Raw genomic sequence first — 27,671 nt, forward strand, 5'->3', positions numbered from 1 at the left:
GAGGCCTGCGAGGGTAGGTACTGTGGATTTATTTGGAACATTTGTAGCATGAGGGGTCAAGGACTCGAGAGTGGCTGGAACTAAAAAGGCAAGGCGGCGACACAAACATACCATTACTTGAGAGAAGTGTACGAGGTGGCGGAAGCTCACGATAGAGAAATGTCAGATTACTCGTACCGGGTTTAATTTCGACGGCGACAATTTGGATCGCGACACCGACAATTTCTGGTTTTGATGCCTCTTTTCCCTAAGCCGGGATAGACCCTATGCATATCCCGCAAGAGACGGCGAAATCGAGCCGCGTCCGATGGGAGATCCTTTAATACATTGTGACGGTACATGTATTCTCCCATGTACCACTTAAGGCGACGCTGGCTCCTACATGTCCGACAATGCCTTTTTAGTTCCAGCCACTGCCGCTCCAGGGTGTTGGTGTGGATTTTCACCTTTACATTCCCACCTGGAGCCGGTACTCCCAGGGAGGCATCTACGGGAATGTCAACCGTGCCCCCGACAAAGTTCAGGCTGTGGTTGACAGCTGAATGACCCCTCATGCCCAACCGTAAATGAATGTTATTATAGGCGCGGTGCATGTCGGACATAATGTACGACCCTGTGCGAACGTTTGCCTCTACTATAGGGTCCAGAGTCGTACGGGTTTTATCTGGGATAAGTTCTACGTGAACTTTTCTAGTAAGGCGGCTTATGCACCCAAACGACCATGTTTGCCGCCTTAACAGCCGGCCCCTGTGGTACTTTCTTGTATATAAGTGTGTTTCATCGATTTCGACCACGTCATTGCTACCACCTAACATTTCTCTATCGTGAGCTTCCGCCACCTCGCACACCTCTCTTAAGTAATGGTAAGCTTGTATCGCCGTCTTTTTTGTTACCCCGACATCTTTGGCCGCCTGTGACACCTTATCCTTTCTTAAAAAGTGCACCATTAGGCGTAGCGTATTTAATACGCTAACGTGCGCCCTTTCAAAAAAAGTATTTTTAAGAGGGGACCTAATGGACGGCCTGCCCTCCCTTGCACACCTCCAGCACCTTAATCGGTATTTTAATTTATAGCTGTCCTTAGCCTCCCTCGACATCGGGCCTCGGCATGTTGGACACCGAGGCGTCCGGGCTGGAATTAGCAGCCATGCCTTGGCTGCAGCCACCGCAGTTTCCTCATTGGGAATTGCGCAGGCGTAATTCCATAAATTAAAATTCCTTGCCAAAATTAGCTCTAAAGGATTCATGTTTACTTACTAACTAACTACTTAATACTAAATAAAATATAATTAATAAAAACTAAAATCTACTTAAAAACAATTAAAAAAACAACTTAAATCTAAAACAAAAACTAAATCTACAACTAAGTACTAACTTACTATTAAAGAATATTAAAAAAAGTAATAACTAAATTAAAAATGAATAAAACTAAAAACGATTAATAAAATAAACTATGAAACTATGAACACTTTTTATCGCAATTTCGCAACGGAAACATACAAAAATCGAAATTTGAGTACAAAATTTGCTCCGAAATGCGTCGCCGATACATCAACTTGCCAAAATTTGGTGAAAACATCTATATAAACAAGACATCGGGTCGCGCGGGCACTCCCGCGCGAGCGGGCACCTGCGTAAGACGTGTCGGGAATTTCTATATGAAAATTTATATGGTAAATTTTTATTAACTTTAGCTTAAAGTTCCAATGGTATCTCTATTTATTTTTTTGTGTTTTATACGTTTTTAATAATTTTATAATAAATATATATTGTTTTCTATTTTTTAAAGCAATATTTACTTTTCTAGGACTATTTCCCGCCAACCCTTTGACACTAGACGAAAAGTGATCTGAGTGAAAACTGTTTATTTTTCTATCCGCCTACGCAATAGAAACCAAAAAGTAGTGAATACGTAAAATAAAAATTTTGCTTGAAATTTTTCTAAGTATTTTACGTACATCGGAAACTGACCTTTAGGGTTAATTTTCAGGCGAACCTGAAGTCTTACACGGAATGTTCCCAGATGCTTTTCGCTTTATTTTTATGTATTCTATGCGATGGAAATTAAAAATTAGCCATTTATAGGAATTTTTATTTTTGACAAAAAATTCTAAGTCCTAAACTCCTTGCACACCCTAATGTAAACGGCCCGGCTCAAATCGCGAAAAAATTACAAGTCCCTGGTTGCCTTCAACTACGAATATTTGTCGATTGGTAACTCGTACCGGTCAGTGATCAGAACAAAAAATATTTGTATTCGTGTGTTCTAGACATTGGTATTAAACAAATTTGATTTTCGAAACTTTTCAGTTTTCAGGCCAACCTTTCACTCGTTATAACTGGCGAACGGCTGACGCTAGGCAAAAAGTGATCAGAGTGAAAAGTGTTTATTTTTCATCCCTCTACACGATAAAAAGCAAAAAGTAGTGAATACGTAAAATAAAAATTTTGATTGAAAATTTTTCTAAGTGTTGTATGTAGTACATGCCCAACAGACCTTTAGGGTTCATTTTCAGGCGAACCTGAAGTCTGAGACGATGCCCAGATGCTTTTCGCTTTATTTTTATGTATTCTATGCGATGGAAATTAAAAACCAGCCAAATATAAGAATTGTTAATTTTGCTTGAAAATTTTCTAAGTGTTTTTACGTACATAGCGCACTGACCTTTAGAGCTCATTTTCAGGCGAACCTGAAGTCCTAGACAAAACGTGCCCCGATGCTTTTCGCCTTATTTTTAGGTATTCTATACGATGGAATCAAAATCCTAGCCATTTTTATTTTTTTTTATTTTTGGTCAAAATTTTTCTAAGTCCCAAGCCCCTTGCACACCCTTTGCTACACTCTGACCAATGAGTCAGTAAACTATAAAATGGGTCCACAATTATGTCATGCCACGAATTAATTACATTCCTGCCTCGTTATAGGCTCACAACCTAGCCATTTGTGCCCAAATTGAGGTTTTAATTGGATTATTTCAAAATAGGTCACTTTACTTTCTAAAAACAATTTGGTTTTCTCATCATGCCATTCAATTTATAGTTAAAGTATAGAAGATTATTATACATGTTTAAAAATTACCTCATACATAATATTTTTCTAATAATCTTATTGAATGTTATTTCTCTGAAATATTAACATAACCTCTCAAATACAATCTAATATTCTAATAAGTAATCAACATTTTATAATACACAGTTTAATATGTGTTTAGAATTGTTGGAATTAACTTAAAATGTGATGTTTATAATAAATTATTATTTATTTACTCATAAAGAATATAAACCATATTCTTTGAACTTACAATAAGCTTATAACTAGGTATACTAAGCTATGGCCATGATCAAACGGTATTAATAATTCTTTTCTGATACATATTTACTCAACCTATCTTTATACATGGCAAACTAAAATAAAAACTTGAAATTCCAATTAGAATTAGAAATGCCCAATAACCTATTACATGGACATAATGAACTATATCTAGGTACTAAACTCTAGCCATTTTCGGGAATTAAAAAGTCTCAACATTATTGTTTATGCCCCCAATCATGGCTTGAAACTAGTCAAGTTACCTTGTCAAACAGTTATGTGAGTAATCTGTAAGACCAAGGCTTTTTAAAAATAGCTAATTAATAATTCTCACAAATTATACACACATAACCATAGTCTGTGTCTTCCCATGGGAGACAGTCTCACATAGTCTCAGTAGACAGACTATGGATCGCCAATTGCTATGATTCTTACCTCTTTGACCTCATCAACAGTCACCAATCTTTTCCTAAAAAAATGCAAAAATCATTATTTATGTCATACCAAATAAAATTAAGTGTATTTTCGTTAATGAAAAGCATGTAATTTATACCTCTATCATTCTTTTAAAAGATTAAGTAATTAATAAGTGTAGTTATTAATGTGTGTGTTAGTTAGTACTGAATCTTTCAACCTTGACATTTCTCAGTTAGCAATTTGACCATGGTTTTCGAGAAAACCATTTAAATATAACCTCAGATTAGTTTGTGCTGAGTAACTTAACCTCATCTATGTTAATCTTAATGGGGATAGGCAGGTATACATATATTACATATAGGTATTTCATGACCAATTTTGTTATTTGTATAGTTCTTTAGTTAAAAATGAATCAATTGCAAAACTTTTAAACAGAGTGACATCTTACTAATCATAATATCTGCCCGATTGTACAGTGGCATTATGTGCCGTAATGTGCACCTCTGCATACCTGTTCAGGGGTAAAAAGGCATGATGTTACGATATCACATTTTTTTTTCTTGAGGGGTACAGCTGCACATTAGGATTCTAGGGTTAAAAACATGTGTGGATATGTGTCGATACCTACATGGGTAAAATGCATAGTATAAGTTGCACAGTACAGATTATTACTTAGAAAATATCTAGTTTTAAAATATACCTATTTGCATTTATAATGTTTTTAACTTTGGTTACCAATAAGCATACTGGCAATAATTAAAATGTTTGTTCCCAAGCACCTCTGCCTACCCTAATGCAAACAGCTGTGATGTATAAAAAACTATGATAATTTATAAATTTTGTTTACAACCTTATCGCAACTTTATCTCCAAAGATAATGTTACTAAGAATGTTTTATTTTATTTTGATAATGACGTAGTTTGAGCATACATGTGTGTTTTGTGACTAAGTACCTAGTTAGCTTTGACACATACTGGATTATGTCTGTACCTTTGTCTCAGATGATTACTAAATGAGTTTCCTTTTTGTTACTAACTTCAAAAAAGACGGAGGTGTTATTCTGTTTGGATGTTCGTCTATTTTTTTTTATTTCATTGAACACTGCCAATTGTTGAACCGTTTTTAAAAATTCTTTATTTATTTGAAAGGTTTTACATTAGGTTTATTTATCTCTGTATAGATGAAGAAAGTAGTTACCAGGGTCCCATTTATCTGAATATGAAAGAGATTCAGCCATTTAAGTGTCCATAAGGATTACCAGCTCATAGCAGGAGTAGTAACGGGGTTGTTTTTAGTCAGTAAGAGTCTGACACTCTCTCTCACCTCACCCAAGGCGGGAGAAGCCTTTAGCTGATTTTCCCCCCTCAAAAAAGAAGCAATTTAGGTGTAAAATAGTACCAAACAAACAAACAAATAATACATTCACAATTTTAATATGATTTCTCACATTGATCTCAATGATTTGGCCCTGAGAGTGTAACAAACAGTTTTGCATATTATTTATATGTGTGTGTAGATGTGGAGACAAGGTTTTATTGACTGGCTATAAGATTGAATGTGTATTATGTAGGTTGCAAGCTAACGTAACGATGACTAAGCTATAAAGTAGCCTTGTTAATGTCGCTGTTATACTCCTTTTATGACTTTCATGTGTTACATTACATATTATTGAAGTATGAGATACTAAGTTCTGCCAGTGGCTTTGCTAAAAAGTAGCTTATGTTACTCCAGACCATAATTTATTTAGTATAGGGATGACTTAAGAGAACTTAAAGCTAACGAAAATGTAACTTCTGTTTCAAATTTCATCCCGATTCCTTCAGGCGTTATGACGGGATTTAGTAAACAAACATACACACAAACTTTCACATTTATTAATATTGTAGTAAGAAGTAAGATTGCGGGAGGTAATTGTACTCAGTACATGGCAAAAGGCTCACCCCTTATTACATGGGACTTATAACACGAATAGTGAAAAGTGGGTGTACATTGTACAGTGGAATTACATGCCGTAATGTGCACCTCTGCCTACCACTTCGAGGATAAAAGGCGTGACGTTGCAAGTAAGATTGCATTATGTTATCTCACTTTTAGATAAAAGATTGTCGTAATGTATTTCCTTTTACATAAAAGCATGTTGGATCAATTCTTAAAAATGATAATATTTACATTTTTTATTGATAAACTTTCCCTTATCAGTGTTATCAGGCACGTTAGAAATACGTACTCGATATAGCTTGGCGATTTATACTGGATTACCTTGCTTGTGTGAGTAGGAACTTAGGAAGGCCCCCTATAGCGACAGTGTTTAAAAATTTAACTTATTAACTTCGTGAGTTCTTTTAATGTCAGTCTCATTCTTTGAGTTCCTTTTCTGGCAGGACTTTTTATAGTTAAAGGATTTCTACTACTAACTTAAGACTTACGTGGAGGACTGATGGGATGGCCTTTGTTCAGCAGTGGACGTCGCTCTGCTGATTATGATGATGACGATGATGATTAATAAGACTTCAAGATTTGAGTCTCTTACAACACTAGGTTCATATCCTAGGTCCTACAAAGTATACCTATTGGGGCTTTTCATAAATTTCGCAATAGCAGTACGGAGTCTGGATGTATCCGATTTACTGTTACGTTTAGGATTTGACTGGCTTGACTATTTGATGGATATCAAAATAATTACCTACCTGTGTTTGTTTTGTTAATACAAATCAACACAGTCATAATACTGTAAGCATTTTTGTAATAATAAATTAGTAATTGTGGTTAATTCTAATCCCACCCAAAACATAAATGTGAAAGGATGCCAAGTTCGATAATATTGGAATGCTTCGCCTATAAAAGAAGTGAGATCTAAATAAGTACCAAGTTCCATTCACAGACCTCAGTTAAAAATGATATAACAAGTTGGCAAGTTTTCACACACTTTGTTATAAACCTACTAAACGCAATGAGTCAAGTATATAATTTTCTATTAAAACTTGCCAAGTTATATCATTTTTAACTGAGGTCTGTGTATGGAACTTGGTACTTATTTAGATCTCACTTCTTTTATAGGCGAAGCATTCCAATATTATCGAACTTGGCATCCTTTCACATTTATGTTTTGGGTGGGATTTCATTTATTTTTGTAAGGTTTATTTTCTTTTTTTCTTATTTTACTTTACTTTGACTAAATACAAACCTTCGTAACGAATTTTAGGTCGGTACGACCATTGGAAGATATAGATAATTTTTTTGTTTTAGTTCCTTAGGGGTATGAATTTACACCTTCATTATTTTTAAAACCGACTCACACTTGGCCATTTTCAGATTTTTTCCTTTACCTTGACCTAAAGACCTACCTCCATGCCAAATTTCAAGTCAATACGACTATTGGAAGTGGTCTAGGTTTTTGATGAGTGAGTGAGTCAGTCAGTGAGTGTATAGTAAAAATAGCGATTTTCTGACGTCAATATCTCAAGATCTACAAAAGGTACATTAATGAAATTTTGTATTTTAGATAAGTAAGTAGATCTCGACAGATACTAGAAATTTCATATGCGTAGATAAAATAGATTTTGAGTTATAGGTGGGTCGAACTTGGCCCGAAATGGTTCGTGTAATATAACCCACGGCCGGTGTGTCGGTTTTTTTGCTCGAACTTGGCGGACACACTGCCGTGTGTCTAGATGTGTAACATAGGTACTATAAATATTGATTAGACTTATTGTAAAAAAGAAATGTATGACAAGGGCACGGACCAAGAGTCCATGGAGAACTAATATAACTAAATACAAAAAAAAAACAGACATAGTCTTCTTGACTTTGAAATACCAGTCAGTACTAGACAATACCTACCTGACCTTTCTACAACGCGGCAGTCAGCTTTTTACCATCGTAAGGTGAGCATTGAATAAATGCAAGTCACAAGGAAAAATAACTTGATTTAATAACAATTACTAGTACTTAGGCTTAGTCATGTGACCTATTGACCTGATTATGAGCTAGGTAGACTTGTAACTAGGTGTTTGACGCGGTCATACTCGCGTTTTGTTGTTTTAAAGCCTTCGTTACTTGTAATTTTTTATCATCAGTTTGTTTTCGTGCATTGCTAAATGTAAAAACTTTTTTGAGTGTGGGAAATTCAATGACTTCTCTCGCGTTGGGTGAGGCGAAAAGTGTCAGACTCTTACTGACTAAAAACCACCTCGTTCTTACCCCTGCTCTTCAAGCCGGAACCGTAAATGTAAGCATAGCGTGAATCAGACGTCACTCTTTCTTTTAATTCAGCTTTATTATCAACAGTTTGCGACAATCCACTGCTGGACCATAAGCATCCTTTACATTCCGGAGCTGGGGTTACCGGGGCTCCGCCTCTAAGCAGGAGTAGGAATAGGGTGGTATTTAGTCAGTAAGAGTGACACCTTCTCGCCTGACCCAAGGCGGGCGAAGTCATTGGACGATTTCCCCCTCAAAACAAAAAAAAAAAACATCTTCTACACCTACATTAAAGGGTTTGACATAATCTTCTAATCACTTGTGTAGTCCATTCTACCCTGCTGTCACTACACGGCGAAAAAAAAAACAAAAGAAGATTAACTTGATGAGCTGTCGTATAGTAAACAATACATGTCAACTTTGAAGGCACAGTATACGAGCAGTTTCCCATCATTATCTCGTGGGTACTAGAAGAAAGTCTGTGAAAAAAATATTAAAATGGCACATCACGTTATTATATGCTAATTTATTTTAGAGTTCTCTTAGTTTTTGATGGTTTTTTTTTTTTTGAGGTTCGGTAGAATGATAAGTGTTTTGAAAGACGAATTAGTAATTTGACTGCACAGTTGCCGTTGCCGTGCTACGTGTCGCGGGTTCGATTCCCGCACGGAACAACTCTTTGTGTTATCTACCGATTGTTGTTTCGGGTCTGGGTGTCATTTGTATGTGAAATTAAATGTTTGTAAACGCACCCACGACACAGGAAAAAACTTAGTGTGGGGTGTATAGGGGACAACGGTTTTTTTTTAAGTTATTGAAAGTTTTTATGAATTTCGGCAGACCAACAATTATTTTGACAGACGAATTGGTTAGTATTAACCGACGATCATGCATGAAAAGACTGATGATTGTTGATGAAGCGAAAGAGGTACGTAAGAGTCATAGCAATTGGCGTTCTTTCTCTGCCTACCTCCGTGGAAGACGGGCGTGAGGTTATGTATGTACGTATGAATTAAGTACCAAATTAAAATAAACAAAACAGGTTTGACATTGACTTCTCCATGGCCGCTAACCTTGTCTGGTATTCTCATGTCACCCAAAAACTCAATAATTATAATAATTTCACAAATTAGCAGTGTAGGTAGCAATTTCAGTGTTTTCAGTTGACGTAAATTACATGGAATTACGCTGCCATACCTGTACAGAATTAATTTTATTACAAATGGCTTCGTAGAGAGCTAATTGTCTGACTGCCGCACTCAGAGACATTTTTCTGGTTCCTTATCCTTTCAAACCTTATTTTGTGGAAGGGAAATCATCCAGTGGCTTCTCCCGCCTTGAGCGAGGCTAGAGGGAGTGTCAGACTCTTACTAACTAAAAACCACCCCATTCCTTCTGCTTTGAGCTGGAGCCCCGGTAACCTGTTACGTTATCTGCAGCTCCGGATCGGGCATCAGCCCTACTGGGCCCCATCTGTGGTGGTCTGGCTCTTTGAGGCGCGCGCGGAACGCGACGCGCCGTACGCACAGGATCCTTTCGAATCTAGAACCATTTTATGACCTAGAAAAGGACTGATGATTTGCTTTTTGCATCTTTCGTATTAATGCGTTCTTTAGGATAATTCTGCAGCCCTGTAATGATGAGAAACATTACTTTCATCTCCATATCAGCCGTTATTAGCCATTACTGATCATCTAGATCATCCCAAACCCCAATTCCTGAACTCTTAAATTCCTAGCCCCCAAAAAGCCGGAAACGCACTTGTAACGCCTCTGGTGTTTCAAGTGTCCATGGGCGGCGGCAATAGCTTACCATCAGGTGATACCTCAGCTCGTTTACCGGAGTGTTTCATAAAAAAAATCTAGACCACGCCCTATAACTAACTAAACACTTAAAAAAAAAGTCAGGGTAGCTAGGCTTTCAGTAACTTGATCGTCACGATTCTATTATGTAACAAAGGCTTTAATTATAATATCAATAAAGGTGTGTTTCGCGTGGGCTGTTTGATATTGACCCTGAAACACATGAAAGTGTTAATTAATCACCGCCCACGAGAATAGGCAGAAGTACAGGTCTGATTGTGTATTTTTTTTGCACAATAGTAAATAATTTTTATTTTAATGTCCATCTTGTAGATTATTTTAAAGTATTAATACACGTATTTTCTCCCACTTCAAAACTTTTATTCGTTAACACATTGAACGCCGTGGTGGTCACCGGTGACCGTTAGCGGAGGATTTGCCTTCAACAGTTTTCTATTGTTATCTTATATAAAAAAATAATACTTGTTTAATTTTTTTTAATTACCTAACTGACGGATTTGTTGACATTATCCCTATTGCGATGACCATTAAGGAAAAAAATATTAAAAAAATATATTTATGGAAGTACAGTAAACAACAACAGTAGTTACCTACGCCACAGAATAATAAGTAAACCTACGCTACCAGCCAAAAGCTAGTTTGTAACAGTGAAACTAGGTATAGGTATCATTTCGTTTTTTTTTTTTATGGTATAAGCCGGTAAATGAGCAGACGGATGATAGATAAGCAATCGCCGCTGCCCATGGACACCCGAAACACCAGAGGCACAATCAATCGTTGTTTCACGTCGGTTTTCTGTGTGGCCGTGGTATCAATCGATACAAGTGTGTTGCCGGCCTTTTGGGGTTAGGAATTTTAGGGTTATTGGGAAAACGGGGATCGGAAGAATTGGGTAGGGGGTAATTGGGTCACTCAGTCACACAACGAAACACAACGCAAGCGTTGTTTCACGTTGCTTTTCTGTGAGGCCGTGGTATCACTCCGGTCGAGCCGGCCCATTCGTGCCGAAGCATGTCTCTCGCACATTAAAGCGTTCTCCATTAGAATGGACCTTCTGTATTATTTCACATTATGTATGTACATTGGACACACAAGTAACATTTACTAACACAGTGACGCGTTTGTGTATAAATTGCCGTTTAAATTTAATTTAATGGCTGGTGGCGCCAGGCCTGGTCTGATGCTGATCATGTCAAGAGAATGAGTGTCTTCTTTTGTTTGTTATTGTCTTTTGCTGTGATGCCTAGCATACTGTTGCTTATGAATATTTTCTTTGATCTTACAATCTGGTAATGATGTAGTGAATATTCTTTGTCCGTTCATAAGTTTGAGGTGATTTTCCACCAGAGATGTGCTATGCTACGTTACTGTGGATGCGTTTGGCTTCCACCTATCATATTCATTGGTACACATAGCTTAGCACTGGTGGAAACGGACTCAGCTAAGCTATATTTTTTATATGTAAAGATACGTGCTATGGATGCGTGCTATGGATGTGTGCTATAGATGACTTCTCTACTATCGATACATCGCATACTCGAGCTACGCATCTTCCTCGCACAGTTACATGGCTTATCAGTAGAAACAGTCACATAGTTTCACAGCTTAGCTATTACATCTTCGAAGCATCTCTGATAGACAAACACCCTAACGTTGTGAATATAAGACGTAATGTTTTGTTTACAAGTTCCTAAACAGCGATGCTATTACTTGAAGTAATTATTTAATTAACTACCTAATAATAAGCAATCTGAAACACAAACTGAAACGTAACTAACTAAATGAACACACACTGCATATAATTTCAATCGTGAATCATATTAAATTAGTCATTGAATTTGTTGCGAACAGACTCGTCTCATAACTGTCGTTTGTTATATTGTAACGGGTGTCCCAACAAGAACGCAAGATTTAAATTTGGCGGCATTCGAAGTGTCATTGTTTGACATTTGAACAAGTGTTATTGTTTGTTAGTATAAGGTACGAGGTTAGTAAAATGGAGTGCTACACGATTGAAAATGAGGCAGGTCAAGCGCAAACAGTCAATGATGGTGTTCGGTATCGTAAAATCATAACCAGTTTTTTCGTACCTCGAATTGAAGAAATGGATTTGGAGGGCATGTGGTTTCAACAAGATGGCGCCACATGTCATACAGCCAGAGAAACAATTAAATTGCTGCATCAGTCATGTCCCGGTCGTGTTATTTCACGTTTTCGAGACCAGAATTGGCCGCCTAGATCATGTGATTTATCAACATTACTCTTTTTCTTTTGGGTTTCTTAAAGTCGATGGTTTATGAGAATAAGCCGACGACGACTCAAGCCTTAAAAAGGAAATTGGACGCTGTATTAATGAAATACCGCAGCATTTATGCAAAACGGTCAATGAAAATTTCGTCAAAAGATCGCGTATGTACCGCAAAGCCGCGGCGGCCATCTGCCCGATGTATTGTTCCATAGATAACCTCATCCTCTCTACTTTACGATATTATAAAGTTTTCACGATTTTTTTTTAAATATCTGCGTTTTATCTAAAATTTAAATCTTGCGTTCTTGTTGGGACACCCTATATTTATGTTATTTATTTACCGAGTTACTGAAGGATTTGTATTCAAGGAAAATACACGAAATAAATCAGACAGAACCCTCAGATTTTTACAGGGTCGGTAACAAATGAGGCATTTTAGTATGGTACGAATGGCTCGGCTCAACCGGAGTGATACCACGGCCTCACAGAAAACGAACGTCAAACAACGCTTGCGTTGTGTGAGTGAGGTTACAGGAGACCCAATTACCCCCTTTCCCAATCTTCCCAATCCCCGATTCCCCAACAACCCTTAAATTCCTAACCCCTAAAAAGCCGGTAACACACTTGTAACGCCTCTGGTGTTTCGGGTGTCCATGGGCAGCGACGATTGTTTACCATCAGGTGATCCGTCTGCTTGTTTACATCGGACGTAGCACCTCTCGTGCTTTCTGAATTAAATGAAATATTATAATAGTTATTCTGTAAAAATAACGCTTTTTCATGTCAATAGTTATTTTAAAACTAACCTAGATGATGGCATTTCCTGCCTGACTACTCTCACAAAAAACACCGTGTTCCCAGTCTCTTTTACAGTTCAAAACCTAGGTATTCCTCCATAACCTACATATTTAGCTCAAGGACAATATTATCTAGGTCTTGGGAGTGATAAACTCGAACCCTGACGTCACCAGGTCACTCGGTGGTCGGTGTAATCAAGCCATTTACTCATTGAGCCTCTCCTGACGCACGACGTCTTCAAGATCAATTGAAGTTTGTTTATTATATTGTAAACTTATGTACATACATACATATGTAACCTCACGCCTGTCTCCTACTGGGGGTAGGCAGAGACAAACTGTAAACTTATGTCTTATACTCTTTAACTCTAAGAAAAGAGTAGTTAGTATTTTTTTAACTGGCTTCTAAAAAGGAAGGAGGGTCTCAGTTTGATCTGTAGTTAACTAAATTAACTAAAAAAATCACGGTTTACTGTATATTAATGGAGAAAAGCTCAACTAGTTTCGAGTCACAGAGAGACTCTATCATGAAAATAAAAAAATACGTGTCTAATGTTTGAAAATAATATAATTACCAGGCGGATATAAAAATAAAAATTAGTTATCTTCCCTATTGCGCCCAATGAACATTTCTACCTACTCCCTTCGGGGAAAAAACACGGTGACTTTAATATTAACTAACTATTGGTCAAATACTCAAACGTCACTTAATTTTAAGACGTTCTGAGAATAGTTCTGACACTACAAAATCTTTATAAAAGACAGAGATAGAACGATATTTAAGAAAATCTTAAAATTGAGTAGCGTTTCAGTATTCGGCCGTATGCTACATTCAAACGCACAAGTACACTCGCAAACAACACTCGAACATCAACTCGCCGGGTATTGGTTCACATATCATAGACTGTAAATAAAATAGATGAAAGTGTTCTATTATTTACTGGCTTTAAATAACTACTTACCTAGTTACTGAAGTGGTTTTATTTTCGGATACGTTAGACTTGCAACAGCTACTAGCTCATGTGAATGCTCTACTTGGGCTGTTGATTGGAAAATTGGATGTTGTCGTGTCGAAAAGATGGGAAGTGGGTTCTTAATTTATGTTGTCTTTTTACGGTGTAATGTTACGTATAGTTTTTGGTGTGTTTTTGATTGTTTACGATCTTTTCTCTTGTTTTTTGAGGTCTGAGTAAAAAAAAAGCTTTTCGATTTCTTTAAAAAATATGTGTAAATAGCTGACCCGGCAAACTTCTTTCTCACCTTTTAAACCTTCCCTGGACTTCCACAAGTAATTCTAAACCAAAATTAGCCAAATCGGTCCAGCCGTTTTCGAGTTTTAGAGAAACTAACGAACAGAAATGCATTTTTATAGTTTTTATAAACGCATTCCATCGAATTTCAATTCTAATGTGGGATCAAAGTATCTATGTACTTACTTAAAAAAAGGCATTGTCATATATTTTTAATGGGATACCTAGTTGCTGTAGTATCGATAGTAATTTAAAATAAGTTACCAGCATTAGTTTCTCGTGAAAACAGCTTTAGTTAGTAATACATCAATATTTCTAAGCCGGAATATCGGGCGCGCTATCTGAGGGCAAGTTATTAAGATTAATGATGATTAGCTTCTGATGTTTTAGTTTATAAATATTGAGTTCAAAAGATTAAATACACTACGCAAAGTAAGATAAATAACTTATAGATGTGTTATCTTTCATTAAAGGGATTTAGAATATTGTATAAGTTCGTAGATTAGATGGTTTAAGCGTTGGAGAGCCATGCTTCGGCACGAATGGGCCGGCTCTTCTACCATAGTGATACCACAGTCACATAGAAAATCGACGTGAAACAATGCTCGCGTTGTGGTAGTGAGGTTACTGGAGGCCCAATTCCCCTCTTCCTAATCTTCCCAATCCTCGATTCCCCAATAACCCTTAAATTCCTAACCCCCAAAAGTCCGGCAACGCACTGGTAACGCCTCTGGTGTTTCGAGTATCCGTGCGCGGCGGCGATTGCTTACCATCAGGTGATCCGTCCGCTCGTATACCGGCTTATACCATAACAAAACATAGAACCAGGGACACATTACACAGCAGTCAGTCAGCTGTTATATCCCCTCAGCCTATTGAGTCGAAATGTTTATCTTTCAGTCCCAAATAATTATTTATAAACAAAAAACAAACACAATAATACCTTATCTCGCATTCAGAACCTGTCCTAACCATTGATCGCGGAGTCTACCAAAATATTTTGGACATTCGCCAACGAATTGTCAATAAAATATGCAGGAGTAGGGTTCGTTCTACTCTGGAGAGGTCAGATCTATAGGGAGCAATATTTTGCCCCATGTTTACGGTTATATTTGTTCAATGGGAAAGAGTAGCTATGAAACTGCTTAAGTACTGCGATCCTTAGTTCTTTTTTCTCTGCCTTCGTGCGACTATTACACAGTGCTATTACTAGGTGAGGTACTGCCTCATAAGTTAAATGTTTATAAGGCGGCTAACGAACAGGTGAATGACCTGATGATAAGGGTTTGGCGCCACCCATAGACCCGCAATATTAGGGGTCGGTTCACATCTGACGGAACATGCGTCGCGTAACGCCAGAACAGACAAATGTATAGAAAAACAGTTGACCGTTCACACTCACGTTTTATGTTAGATATGAACCGACCCTTAGAGTTACAAATGCGTTGTCAGTTTTTTTAAGGAATTTAGGGATTGCAGACTAAACTAGGCATAAATGCTTGCGTCACACGAAAAACGTTCTTTAATTTTGGAAAACTCAAAAGTGACATGAAATGTAAAGTTGTGTTTAGAATTTAACTCCAAATTCAGCTCTGCCGTCGGTACAGGGCGCCTTAGACGGACATATTATAGAAACCAAATTGGCGATGTATATTAAAGAAGGGCCAAATTAAAAGTACCTTTAACTGACAAGCATGCACAAAAAGACTGATGACTGTTGATTAAGCGAAAGAGGTGTGTAAGATTCGTAGCAATTGGCGTTCCATGGGAGACAGGCGTTACGTATGTATTATGCTCTGCCTCTTTCTTGGATCCTTTGAAGAATACCAAACGCTATATTATCGAAGTAGTCTTTCTAAGATTAATGTTGTTTATTAGGAAGTTAATTTACATAATTATTGTTATTACATTACATGTGTCTATGTATGTAGGTAGCGTTCCGAATATTGAATCGAGTTTTTAATTCATCGATTGGGCCTTTAGCTCGCCCACGCTGACGCCTGTTGATAGTTTTTTGTTTTTATTTTGGTTTTGTCTTGTTTTGGATGTGATGCGTCGTCATTAACTAAAAACAACGGTTTACTCACGTAAATTGGCAGGAGGAAATATTGAGATAAGCTCTACTACTACCTGTTTCTTTTTCTTTTTAAAAACGTTGCCCCACACGAGGATTTTCTCCTGTGTCGTAGGTGCGTTTACAAACATACATTTTTACATACACATGACACCCAGACTCGAAACAATAATTTGTGGATCACACAAAGAGTTGCTCCGTGCGGGAATTGAACACGTTACACGTTGCGCGGCAGCCGGTCGCCCAGCCACCGCGCCAACCGTGCAGTCTGTGACTCGAATCAGAATCAGACTCTCTCACTTGAAAACTTTAAAAAACGGGCATATCTCTGCCTATTCGGTTATGAAAAAGCGTAGAGTTAACTATGTTCTGGAGCTGCGGACTACCTAGCGGGTTTACCGGGGCTCCGGCTCGAAAAGCAGGAGTAGGAACGGGGTGGTTATTAGTCAGTAAGAGTCTGACACTCCCTCTCGCCTCGTCCAGGGCGGGAGAAGTCATGGGATGATTTTCCCCCTTCAAAAAAATTTTCTAATTTGGTCATTCATAAAATATTCTCACTTAAAGGTCCTTGAATATAATTCGTAAATCGATGTTGGGTAAGCAACAGTCATTTGTTTAATTGGAGTTATCGATTTTAGGCTCTCCGTCCAAACTTTCGGTGATTTGTTACGATTCAACAATTGTATAGTATTTGTTTGTTATAGTAGTTTTGAATTAACTACTTCAGGTCTTATGTTAGGGTTTAGATTTGTTACTAAGTGTTGAAGCTGCAGACTACCTAGTGGGTTACCGGGGCTCCGGCTCGAAGAGCAGGAGTAAGAACGGAATGGTTTTAGTCAGCAAGAGTCTGACACTCCGTCTTGCTTCACCCTTGGCGGGAGAAGCCATTGGATGATTTTCCCCCACAAAAAAGGGTCCTCCTGTCCAATTGACTAGTCTCATGATAGTCGAATGGCTGATTTGTTTTAGCTTTAGCCCCCAATTTGTGTTATTGTAATATCTCCTGCATAAACTATTGATTCAACATCCCGTGATAGTCCACTGCTGGACTATGATCTTTCTCTTCATCTTCGATTTTGTCATAAACTACACCCTTTGCAGGTGGAAGGTTCAGATTTATCAGAGAGCGTCGCAGTTATCTATTCTCTGTCTTTGAGTCCTTTAGTCTATAATCAGAAATTATAAGCCCAGGTTTCCTCACGATGTTTTCCTTCACCGTTTGTCAGTGGTATCTACATAATCTTAGAAAGTACATATAAATTGGATTAATTGTAAAAAGTCACATTGATACTTACCGTTGGTAGGTTTCGAACCCGCACGCATGAGGAGCGGGTGTCTTATACCGACCACCACGACCCCAAACCGACCAAATATGATGAATGACTAACTAATAAAGAATTTTCTCCTCTTTTCCAGATATTCAGTGCAAAAGTGTTTAGTGCCTAAGTAAAGCCTATCTGTGATTGAAACAGTGTTTATTTAAAAACGGTGTAATAATAATTAGAGTGTGTTAGTGGAGTCAGTGAGTGGTGCCATGCTGGTCTGTAGAACTATCGCGTGTGGTAACAGGGCAGACTTCGTCAAGTGAAAACTGCTGGTACAGGAGCAACGGTGAGCTTTTCTTTATTTATATGTGTGGTTGAGTTAATATATTATGTTAATGGGACAAGCCCGCCACAACCTCCCACACTGCTGCAACTCCTGTAAGCCAGGATCTACAGTAGATACAACCATGAAAACACCGGAACATTGAAGTCCGGCGCGTCCCAGGGACATGAATGACTGTCTTGAATCCCGCAACGAAATTAATCAGAAGATATTATTAGAGGAGAAGAAAACGAAAATGGTTTATGTTAGTGAAAAATTATAGATCCCCGAAGCAGTAGGGGTAGGCAGAGGTGTACATTATGGCACGTAATGCCGCTTTACAATGTACACACACTTTTCACCATTTGTGTTATAAGTCCCATGTAATGCCATATACTGGGCACAATTCCAGACTCCGTGCTACTACTGAGAAGTTTTCGAAAAACCGAAAAGACCCCAGTAATACTTTGCCCGACCCGAGAATCGAACCCGAAACCCTTTGTCCGGCAGTCGCACTTGCGACCACTCGACCGACAGCAGCATTAGAATTCAATATTAAGAAAACTATCATTGAAATCTCGATTACCAAAAATCCCGATCGCAGATTGAAACACATTCATTAACTGAAAACCAACCCACTTAAACAACAATTATATTCTTCACCATCAGATGGCGCACTACCCTCAACCAGCAAACTTGGAGGCGGCGCTGCCGCTCCTCAACAGACCGGACCTTCGTCTCCGGCAGCAGCTCGGAGACCAGCTCACCGCGCTGGTGCGCAAGGAGCCGGAGATCACACATGAGCTAGCCGCACAAATCCTGGACTCCATGGTAGCCTGGCTCAATGGTGGTAATTTTAAGGTGAGATTTTACTGATATTGACGCTTTTAGTTCATGTTCAAGTGTGGGAGAGCTATGCTTCGGCACGAATGGGCCGGCTCGACCGGAGTGATACCACGGCCTCACAGAAAACCGACGTGAAACATCGCTTGCGTTGTGTTTCGTTGTGTGAGTGAGGTTACCGGAGGCCCAATTGCCCCCCTTCCCAATCTTCCCAATCCCGATTCCCGAACAACCCTTAAATTCCTAACTCCCAAAATGCCGGTAACGCACTTGTAACGCCTCTGGTGTTTCAAGTGTCCATGGGCGGCGGCGATTGCTTACCATTAGGTGATGCGTCTGCTCGTTTACCGGCTTATACTATAAAGAAATCCAAAATCTCTTCGATTTTAATCGATCGAATTAAAAATCGACCTTAATCTAAAAATCTTAAAATTAGTTACCTATTAATTTCGACTGTAAAAAGCCCCGAGCTATCGACAATGCCAGAAACATGAACAGACTATTTTCGAACTCAAGTAAACTTATTCTGGACTTGGTCCTATTTATCAGCAAATCGCACATAACACTTCCTTACCAACAAGACAGATATATTGATCTTTCTAAAAACTGCCAACGGTACATTTCATTCGTGTTTTAATATACTATCTACATAATATAAAATAAAAAGATACATCTGTGCATCATTAGCTGATCTTAACCGCCGCGCAGCGTCCTCAATGTATCATACACAGTCTGATTGCGATCGTGTTACCGCTTGCCCACCGCGCTTCATTGCGCACGCAATCTTATTCTGGACGGTAAAACTACTATCTATACACGCTGTAAGAGGTTCCACGTGTTTTGTTGTCTGTTGGTGATGAGATTGTAAACTGCTGAACGGATTTTGATGTGGTTTTCGGCAGTGGATTGAGGGATTGTGTATTCTGTAGATAAAATATATACTATACATGGTATAAGTAGTAGTACGGAATCTGGAATTGTGCCCAATATATGGCAATAGGCACACTCCCTATTACGTGGGACATATTATGGTGAAAAGTGGGTGTACATTATACAGTGGCATTACGTGTCGTAATGAGCACCTCTGTCTACCCCTTCGTGATAAAAGACGTGACGATACGACAGTTATGTATAGAGCGAAAACTAAATAAACAAATTATAATCTATTATTGATAATAAATCTAATCTCAGATGTAATATCATTAACCAATTTATTTATTTTTTGATTAGATAATCACAATTAGATGTTCACCATCGGCATCTTTGATCATGATAAAGATATGTAGTTCTTTTAAACTGACTGCACGGTTGGCGCGGTGGCTGGGCAACTGGCTGCCGCGCAACGTGTAGCGGGTTCGATTCCCGCACGGAGCAACTCCTTGTGTGACCCACAATTGTTGTTTCGGTATCAGGATCTACTAAATAAATACTAAAAAAATGATACGCTTTGCAACGAGCACCTAGCTTCACTGACAGACAGACCGATGGACAATTTAATTTGCTGTTTAAAAAGTCCCTAATTAAGGATTGATTGAAATAAATGCTTTGACTTTGATTTTGATGTACCGAAATTCTTACAAGACAGGAATAAATTACTTTTAAGTAAATTCGCAAGTAACACATAGTAAGATAATACAACTCTGATCTATACTAGAGACCCGTGTGTTCCAGAATAGTGACATGTCTCTAATATACCTGAGCGCAGTAGTCTGTAGCGAGCCGCGCTACGGTGCACTACTAGTGTTGTTAGCGTTGTATTATAGTGGTTAAAGTGGGGTGAGCAGAACTGTTCTATACTACTAGGAAATTAATGTGTAAGAATATTTATTAATGTGTTATTAATTGTGATATAAGATTCGTCACCTATGTAGAAAAAGGGTATTTTCTAGCGCTAGGTTTTGACTTAGTAATTAACTATATCTAAGTTTTATAAACATCACATCAAGGGCCTTAGTCTGCTATTACAATTGTGTCAGAATGGTCGATCACTGATCAGTGCAAGAGGGACGGAGCTATGTAGGTTGTATAGCTCTAGACTAAGGCCCCAGGACTAGTTACACGAATGTGTAGCCTTTTTTTTATAAATGAGCAGACGAATCACCTTATGGTAAGCAATCGCTGCCGCCCATGGACATCCGAAACACCAGAAGCGTTACAAGTGCGTTGCCGGCCTTTTGAATAGGAATTTAAGGGTGTTTGGGAAGGAGGGTAATTGGACCTCCGAAAACCTAACACACACAACGAAACACAACGCAAGCGTTGTTTCACGTCGGTTTTCTGTGAGACCCTGGTATCACTCCGGTCGAGCCGGCCCATTTATTTGACCACTGGACCTATCGATTATTCCCTTCTATAGAACTATGTATAATAATATGTTGTTGTATTGAATTCCAGGTGGCCCAGAATGCCCTAGAGGTGCTGACGGCGTTGGCGGAGCGCATGGGACCGGAGTTCTCACACTACGTGCCCACCGTGCTGCCGCATGTTATTGACAGGTAACTTACTTAACTTGTACACTAACATAATACTAGCAAAAATTTTCACATAACTAATGAACTAGTATACATATACCTACTATACACTTACGGTTAATATTATCAAAAACTTAAGATACTTTCACATAACTAGTGAACATTTTGCGTTGGTACTGTTAACCACAAATCTATGTATATTATCCCTTTAGTTGTATTAATAACTACCTACTCCTCTTTATTTCATCCATTCTGCTCGGTTCATATTGGTCATAACGTGATGTTTTATCGCTTGTAGGCTTCTGCGATAAAGGCATTATCCAACACAAAAATAATTATTCAAATCAGACCGGAGATTTGCGCGTTTAAACGAACAATCTATTCATATTTATATATTAGTGTATTTGGCCACCGGGGTGGTTTGATTCCTAAAAAGCTAGGTGGCTGTTGAAAGCTTTCCCGCGTGGAGCAAAAAAAGGTGTAGTACCTATGGGTGAAAAAAATATAAATTCTCATAAACTGTTAACACCAATTATTGGGCCAAGTATTTAGCGAAAAGTTCCTATGGATTGTAAATACAGTTCACTTGAACTGAGACCTAATAGTCTACTATGTAATTAGGCTACCCATAAACCTCTTGACCTTTTAACACAGCAACTCTGCCTACCCTCCATTGAAGCGTAAATAACATAGCCATAACATATCCTCTATATACATACATAATTATGTAGTCGTGAGGAAATGACGTCTCAACAATGGCCCATTAGAAACCAGTCGAGTATGTCTTGAAGAATTATATGTATGTATTGTTTAGTATGATTTATTAATGTCATATTGCTATATGTATGTTTTTATTACCCTTTAAAGCTAGGCTAAGGTACACATATTACAAGTAATACTCGCTTTTCCTTGAGGTTTCTGTCTTGAAAACAAAGAGAGATGACAAAAATCGTAAAAGGATGATGCCAGGGTTTCTATGAAATCTAGTCCCACCTTCCCATGGCACACTACGTGTATAAAGCACAAATGCAATTATAACGTAAAAATAGCATTACTTGGCTACTGATAAAACTACAATGTTTAATAAAGAATAACTTTGAACAGACTAAGATTTGGAACTTGGCGCCATAGTAACTTTTATTCAGCTCAAAATTACCTATCCAATGATGTAACACGCGTAGCTATTGGAAGGTGGGACCAGGATTTGCATCCTCCTATAATTTAATTTTGTCCTATAGACTCAAAACTGTACGATATTTTGATGCTCTAAATGAAACTAATTTATTTGGTCATGAGAATTTTCACTATTTACAATTTTTTTGTGTTATGGTATTTTTGTTACTACTCCGTTTCGTCACCAATGATTTTTCATGCCTTCCTGCTTTTCTCTTGATTTTTTTCCTAAATTTTCTATAAACATCCCGGAGCCCGAGACCTTTCCAACGAATGCAAAACCGTGGAAATCAGTTCGTGCGTTCTGGAGTTATATCGTCAGGAAGGAAAACCCGACTTATTTTTATATTATAGATTAATATAATGGGAATCAAACTGCCCATTTTCAAATCATAAATTGTTTATTTTAATTTATGTTATCTATCTTAACCTTATCCATCTTCCTCAACAGACTAGCGGACACGAAGGAGGCGGTGCGGCACACGGCGCGCACGTGCGTGTCGACGCTGGGCACGTCGCGCGCCGCCAACGCGCGCGGCCTGCTGGCGCGCCTGGCGCCCGCGCTCGCCCACAAGGCGCCCCACGCCCGCGAGGAGGCGCTGCGCTGTATACAGGCCTTGCTTGAGAAGTTAGTATTGGTTTTAATCTTTTTTAAGGTTTTTGGGGGGGGGGTAAACATCCAATGACTTCTCTCCCCCATGGGCGAGGCGAGAGAGTGTCAGAATCTTCTGACTAAAAACTACCCCGTTCCTACTTCTGTTATTTGGGACGGACCCCCGTTTTTATCTACATACTTTTTTATGGAACTCGCCGGCAAACGAGCTCACGTATCACCTGATGGTAGAGGACCAATCGAATCAGCCCATGGAATATTTCAAACACTAAAGGCGTTACAAATGCGTTGCCGGCCTTTTGGGGTTAGGAATTTAAGGTTCGTTGGGGAAATGGAGATTGAGAAGATTGGAAAGGGGCGAATTGGGCCTTCGATAACCTCACACCACGGAACACAACGCAAGCGTTGTTTCACATCGGTTTTCTGCTCGGCCGTGGTATCACTCCGCTCGAGCCATGCCCATTCATGCCGAAGCGTGGCTCTCCCACACTTCCTTTCCTTTTATTGGATCAAGTTTTTGAGTTAAACTTTAAAAAATGTCAACTGATTATTGGATCTTTACCCAAATTCTGTGCACTGTACTGATCTGCTTAACCGATTCGTTGCGACGCCCATTTTGGTGCACTTTTATGCGTGGCGACGAACAAATATTTCGTGACACGACAGTCGTGTCAAGCGCCATATCAGTTGATGACACGCCTATTGTGCCATCACCCATGTACAGAATAAAATGTTATTTTTTCTTGTTTACCCTTGAATTGTATTCAGTCGACTTCCAAAATCGAAAGTAAACGGTCAAACGCGTTTCGTGTCATTTAAGAATGACACGAAACGCGTGTCATACGCCATATGTAAAAAAATTGGATGGCACGTCTGTCGTGCCATCCGCAACGAATCGGTTAACCTTGTTTTATACCGAGCAACTATAATATTCCAGCCACGGCGCTACAGAGCTACAGCTGCGCGCGGCGGTGCCGAACCTGGCGGCGCTGGTGGGGGACCCCAGCGCGGCCGTGCGGGACGCCGCCATGCAACTGCTCGTCGACGTCTACAGGCACGTCGGTATGTACAGATATACAACTTGTTTTATTATAACTATCGTAGCTTTGTGTCACAAATTTATTTTTTATACCACGACGACGATAGGGTGATTTTTCAAAAAACTTTAACTTTTATTTAACGAATCATTAATCTCCTGCGTTATTAAGCATCGCGGTAGCTTATTATCATCCTTATTTTTATTGGATTGGTTGAGAGCGGTGTCACAGCTTAATTTATTGAAACCAAATTTTGTGTTCTAATCTGCAGAATTGTTAACGTTTGGTTGAGGATAATGACGCCGTTAACATTTTGTGATGTTTTTCGGAAAATCACCCGATAGCAAGGAAGCACACGACCCACCTGATGGTAAATAGTTACTGTCGCCTTTGAACGGTTTTTTTGGGACAAGCCCGCCACAACCTCCAAAACCGCTGCAACTCCTGTGCACCAGGATCTACAGTAGATACAACCATGAAAACACCGGAACACTGAAGTCCGGCACGTCTCAGGGACATGAATGACTGCCGCCTATGAACGTTTGCAACATTTGGGGCTATACATGTGCTTTGCCGACCCTTAAGAAACCTATTTACTCCCTACTTAAAGTACCCCATATTGAGGCATACTGGGAAAACCTCTGCGCTCATTTCACAATCGGATGGTGCCGGTTTATCGAAAATCGTCTTTTTTAAGTAGGCCCCTATTCGACCTACAAGAAGAGCAGGGTCGGTGATAATTATATGATTTCTTCTCTATAAAAAAGTGATATCACGTTCCAGGCGAGAGACTAAGACAAGACTTGAAGAAGAAAGAGTTGCTGCCCGCGCAGAAGTTCGCGCTGCTCGAGCAGAAGTTTGACGAGGCGAGGGAAGCTGGACTTCTCCTGCCTACTGGTGAGAATACTATCATTGCGCTTCCTATCTGACGTAGTCGTGGAGATAATTAGGCATTATAATGCCTACCATATATAAATCCATCTATCGGGCTAGAATAATTCCATGAAATTACGTTAATAAGCTAGAATAATAAATAAACTAAAAGACATACCTACCCAAGAGGTTGAAGACGGCTACGCGGTGCCACATAGCTGAACTGCCAACTTCAATAACCGATGTTAAACCAAGATCTTTGAATCAATCTTCATTTTTGACAGAAATTCTATAGAACTTTTTTACTGCATACTTCTGTTTGCCCCAAACCTTAACTATCAATAAATAACTTTAATACCAATATTATCAACAACGAACCTCCACAGCGACAGCGGGCGCGGACGAACCAGACTTCATATCCCGGACGGTGAAACGTACAATGACGATACCGACGTCGGCGCGGTCGCGAGACGGCGACAGCTCCGGAGCTTCCACGCCAGGTAATTGAACCTATGACTACTAGTCTATAGTGGAATGATATCATTTAACTTGAATGTTTATGCGGTTGTAATGTGCGTGAATGTTAAGAGAATTTTATAATTGAGAAGTATTACCTTAAGAATAAAAGCAGAGTTCCATCGCATATAAAATATAATATTGGCTTGTCAATAGGGATCATATAAACATATATAAACAATACTATATAAACATTTTATACACCATTTCTACATATAAAATGTCCTTAGAAGTCATGTAATAATTAGTTTCGAAGTGATGTCACGCGATATTTCAAATTGATATATCTTAAAAGTATTTGTTTTCGTAAGAAAATAAAAATACTTACATCGGGCATTAAAATAAAAAAATATTCTATATATATATATTATCACTAGCAAACCCCGGCGAACTCCGTTTCGCCACCAGATGGGCTTTTCTCTTGATTTTTTTCTAAATTTTCTTTGCTATAAACCTAACGGAGCCCGAGACCTTTCCAACGAATGCAAAACCATGGAAATCGGTTCGTGCGTTCTGGAGTTATAGCGTCAGGAAGGAAATCCCGACTTATTTTTATATTATACATTAATAAGTAATTATTAACATTCACACACATTACAACTTCTACCATAATTTCTCAAATCAAATCAAATTAAATCAATTACAATACTTCTTCACATAATATCAACTAAATCTTTCCATGGGTTTTCACATCACCATGGTGTTTCAACTCGAAGATAACTTATCACCATAACTTTTTAATATAATTCTTAGATATTTGCATACAATAATTTATGAAGTTAAAACTATAATACCACCATTATACTTTAGTACTGCCAATGAAACGAGATTTACCTAAGTCAAAATCAAAATTACTTATTTCAAATAGACCGGCAAAGCAAATATGTATTATTATATTAAACAAAAATGTCTGTCTGTCGGTCAGTCCTCTAGTGAAGCTATTTGCTCGATCCAAAGTGTAGATTGTTCCTATATTGCATCAATGAAGTAATTATTTATCACCAAGCCTACCTTCCCATGTGTGTTTTAAGTCGTTAGAGCACACTGAGGGAGTCTGGAGCTGCGGAATACCTAGCGAGTTGCCGTGACTCCGGCTCGAAAAACAGGAATGGGAACCGGGTGGTTTTTAGTCAGTAAAAGACTGACTCTCACCTCACTCTTAAGTGTGATAACGATAAGATATCAGCTTCACGGAAAACCGAGGTGCAACAACGCTTGTGTTGTGTTTCGCTGTGTGAGTGAAGTTGCCGGAGGCCCAATTACCCCCTTCCCAATCCCCGATTCCCCAACAACCTTTAAATTCCTAACCCTTAAAAGGCCGGCAACGCACTTATAACGCCTTAAAACACCCGCATAAAGATTAGAGCAAGATCACTTATCAATTTATCAATCTACACCTCAAAAAATCTCGTTACATCGGCAGTATATAACATAAAAACAAGTAACTCTATAATCTCCTATCTTCCTTCATATCATAACTAACACATTACCCGACGGCGCGTAGCGTGCGAGGCGCCGAAGCGTACCGTGGCCGGCCTGTACAGTCTACCATCAGCTAGCAGGAAGCCGCCGCCTGCCAAGATTACCAGTGCTGCCAGTGGTAAGTTCATCACAACGTCATGCCTTTTATCCCTGAAGGGGTAGGCAGAGGTGCACATTACGGCACGTAATGCCGCTATACAATGTACACCCACTTTTCACCATTTGTGTTATAAGTCCCATGTAATATGGGGGTGAGCCTATTGGTAAGTTCATCGTTCATTGCTAAATGATTAGAGATTGGATTATATGCTAAAAATGTAGAATGTGCATCTAAGAGGCTGGAATGTGCGTCAAAAAGTCTTGAATGAGCACTATAAAGTCTAAAATGTGCAATAAGGCTCAATTGTACATCTAAAAGGCTGGAATGTGTACCTTTTTGGTGTCTAGAGTGTGCAACAAAACGTGCATCCAAAAGTCTAAAATGTGCATCTAAACGCCATAATGTAAAGAATAAAACATGCACCAAAAAGGTTTTGATATGAATAAAAAATACCTGAAAAATATACATATTCACAAAAGGTGTAATGCATCAAAAATTTTTGAGTATCCAGCACCAATTGTAAGGAAACATGTGTATCATATTTTTAGTATCTTCAAACTCACGTTTCAGTTTAAGTTAATTAGTCAAAATGTGCATTGACGCCATATTTACAGAACATATAATCCAATCTTTAGTAATAACAATAATTATTAATTTTCTTAGCATTCATTTACTAAGATATCATCTCTTCATTTCCAATTGGGATGTGATTCACTGATCTAAGGTTTTCCATTCTTTCACAGCATAATTGTTTGTTTTTTAGTTTCATGTATGTATAAGTCCATCTTTTGAGGTATTTCCATACGTATAGAATTTAAAAGTGGGATTGGATGGTCCATTTGGCTTCCAAAAATCAT

The 27,671-nt window shown here is 38.7% G+C and overlaps 1 protein-coding gene across 1 annotated transcript in view; it reads left to right on the forward strand.

Annotated features, from left to right (window-relative positions):
- The window catches only part of LOC118280082 (CLIP-associating protein), a 76,318-nt gene that overhangs the window by 1,891 nt on the left and 46,756 nt on the right, over positions 1–27,671 (forward strand). The window contains 8 exon segments of the mRNA XM_050702783.1: positions 17,536–17,730; positions 18,376–18,567; positions 20,944–21,044; positions 22,645–22,821; positions 23,744–23,868; positions 24,627–24,740; positions 25,103–25,216; positions 26,737–26,832. Of these exon segments, the coding sequence (XP_050558740.1) occupies positions 18,376–18,567; positions 20,944–21,044; positions 22,645–22,821; positions 23,744–23,868; positions 24,627–24,740; positions 25,103–25,216; positions 26,737–26,832 (919 nt within the window). The 5' untranslated portion in view covers positions 17,536–17,730.

The sequence above is a fragment of the Spodoptera frugiperda genome, chromosome 22, assembly GCF_023101765.2.
Source record: "Spodoptera frugiperda isolate SF20-4 chromosome 22, AGI-APGP_CSIRO_Sfru_2.0, whole genome shotgun sequence".
Taxonomy (NCBI): domain Eukaryota; kingdom Metazoa; phylum Arthropoda; class Insecta; order Lepidoptera; family Noctuidae; genus Spodoptera; species Spodoptera frugiperda.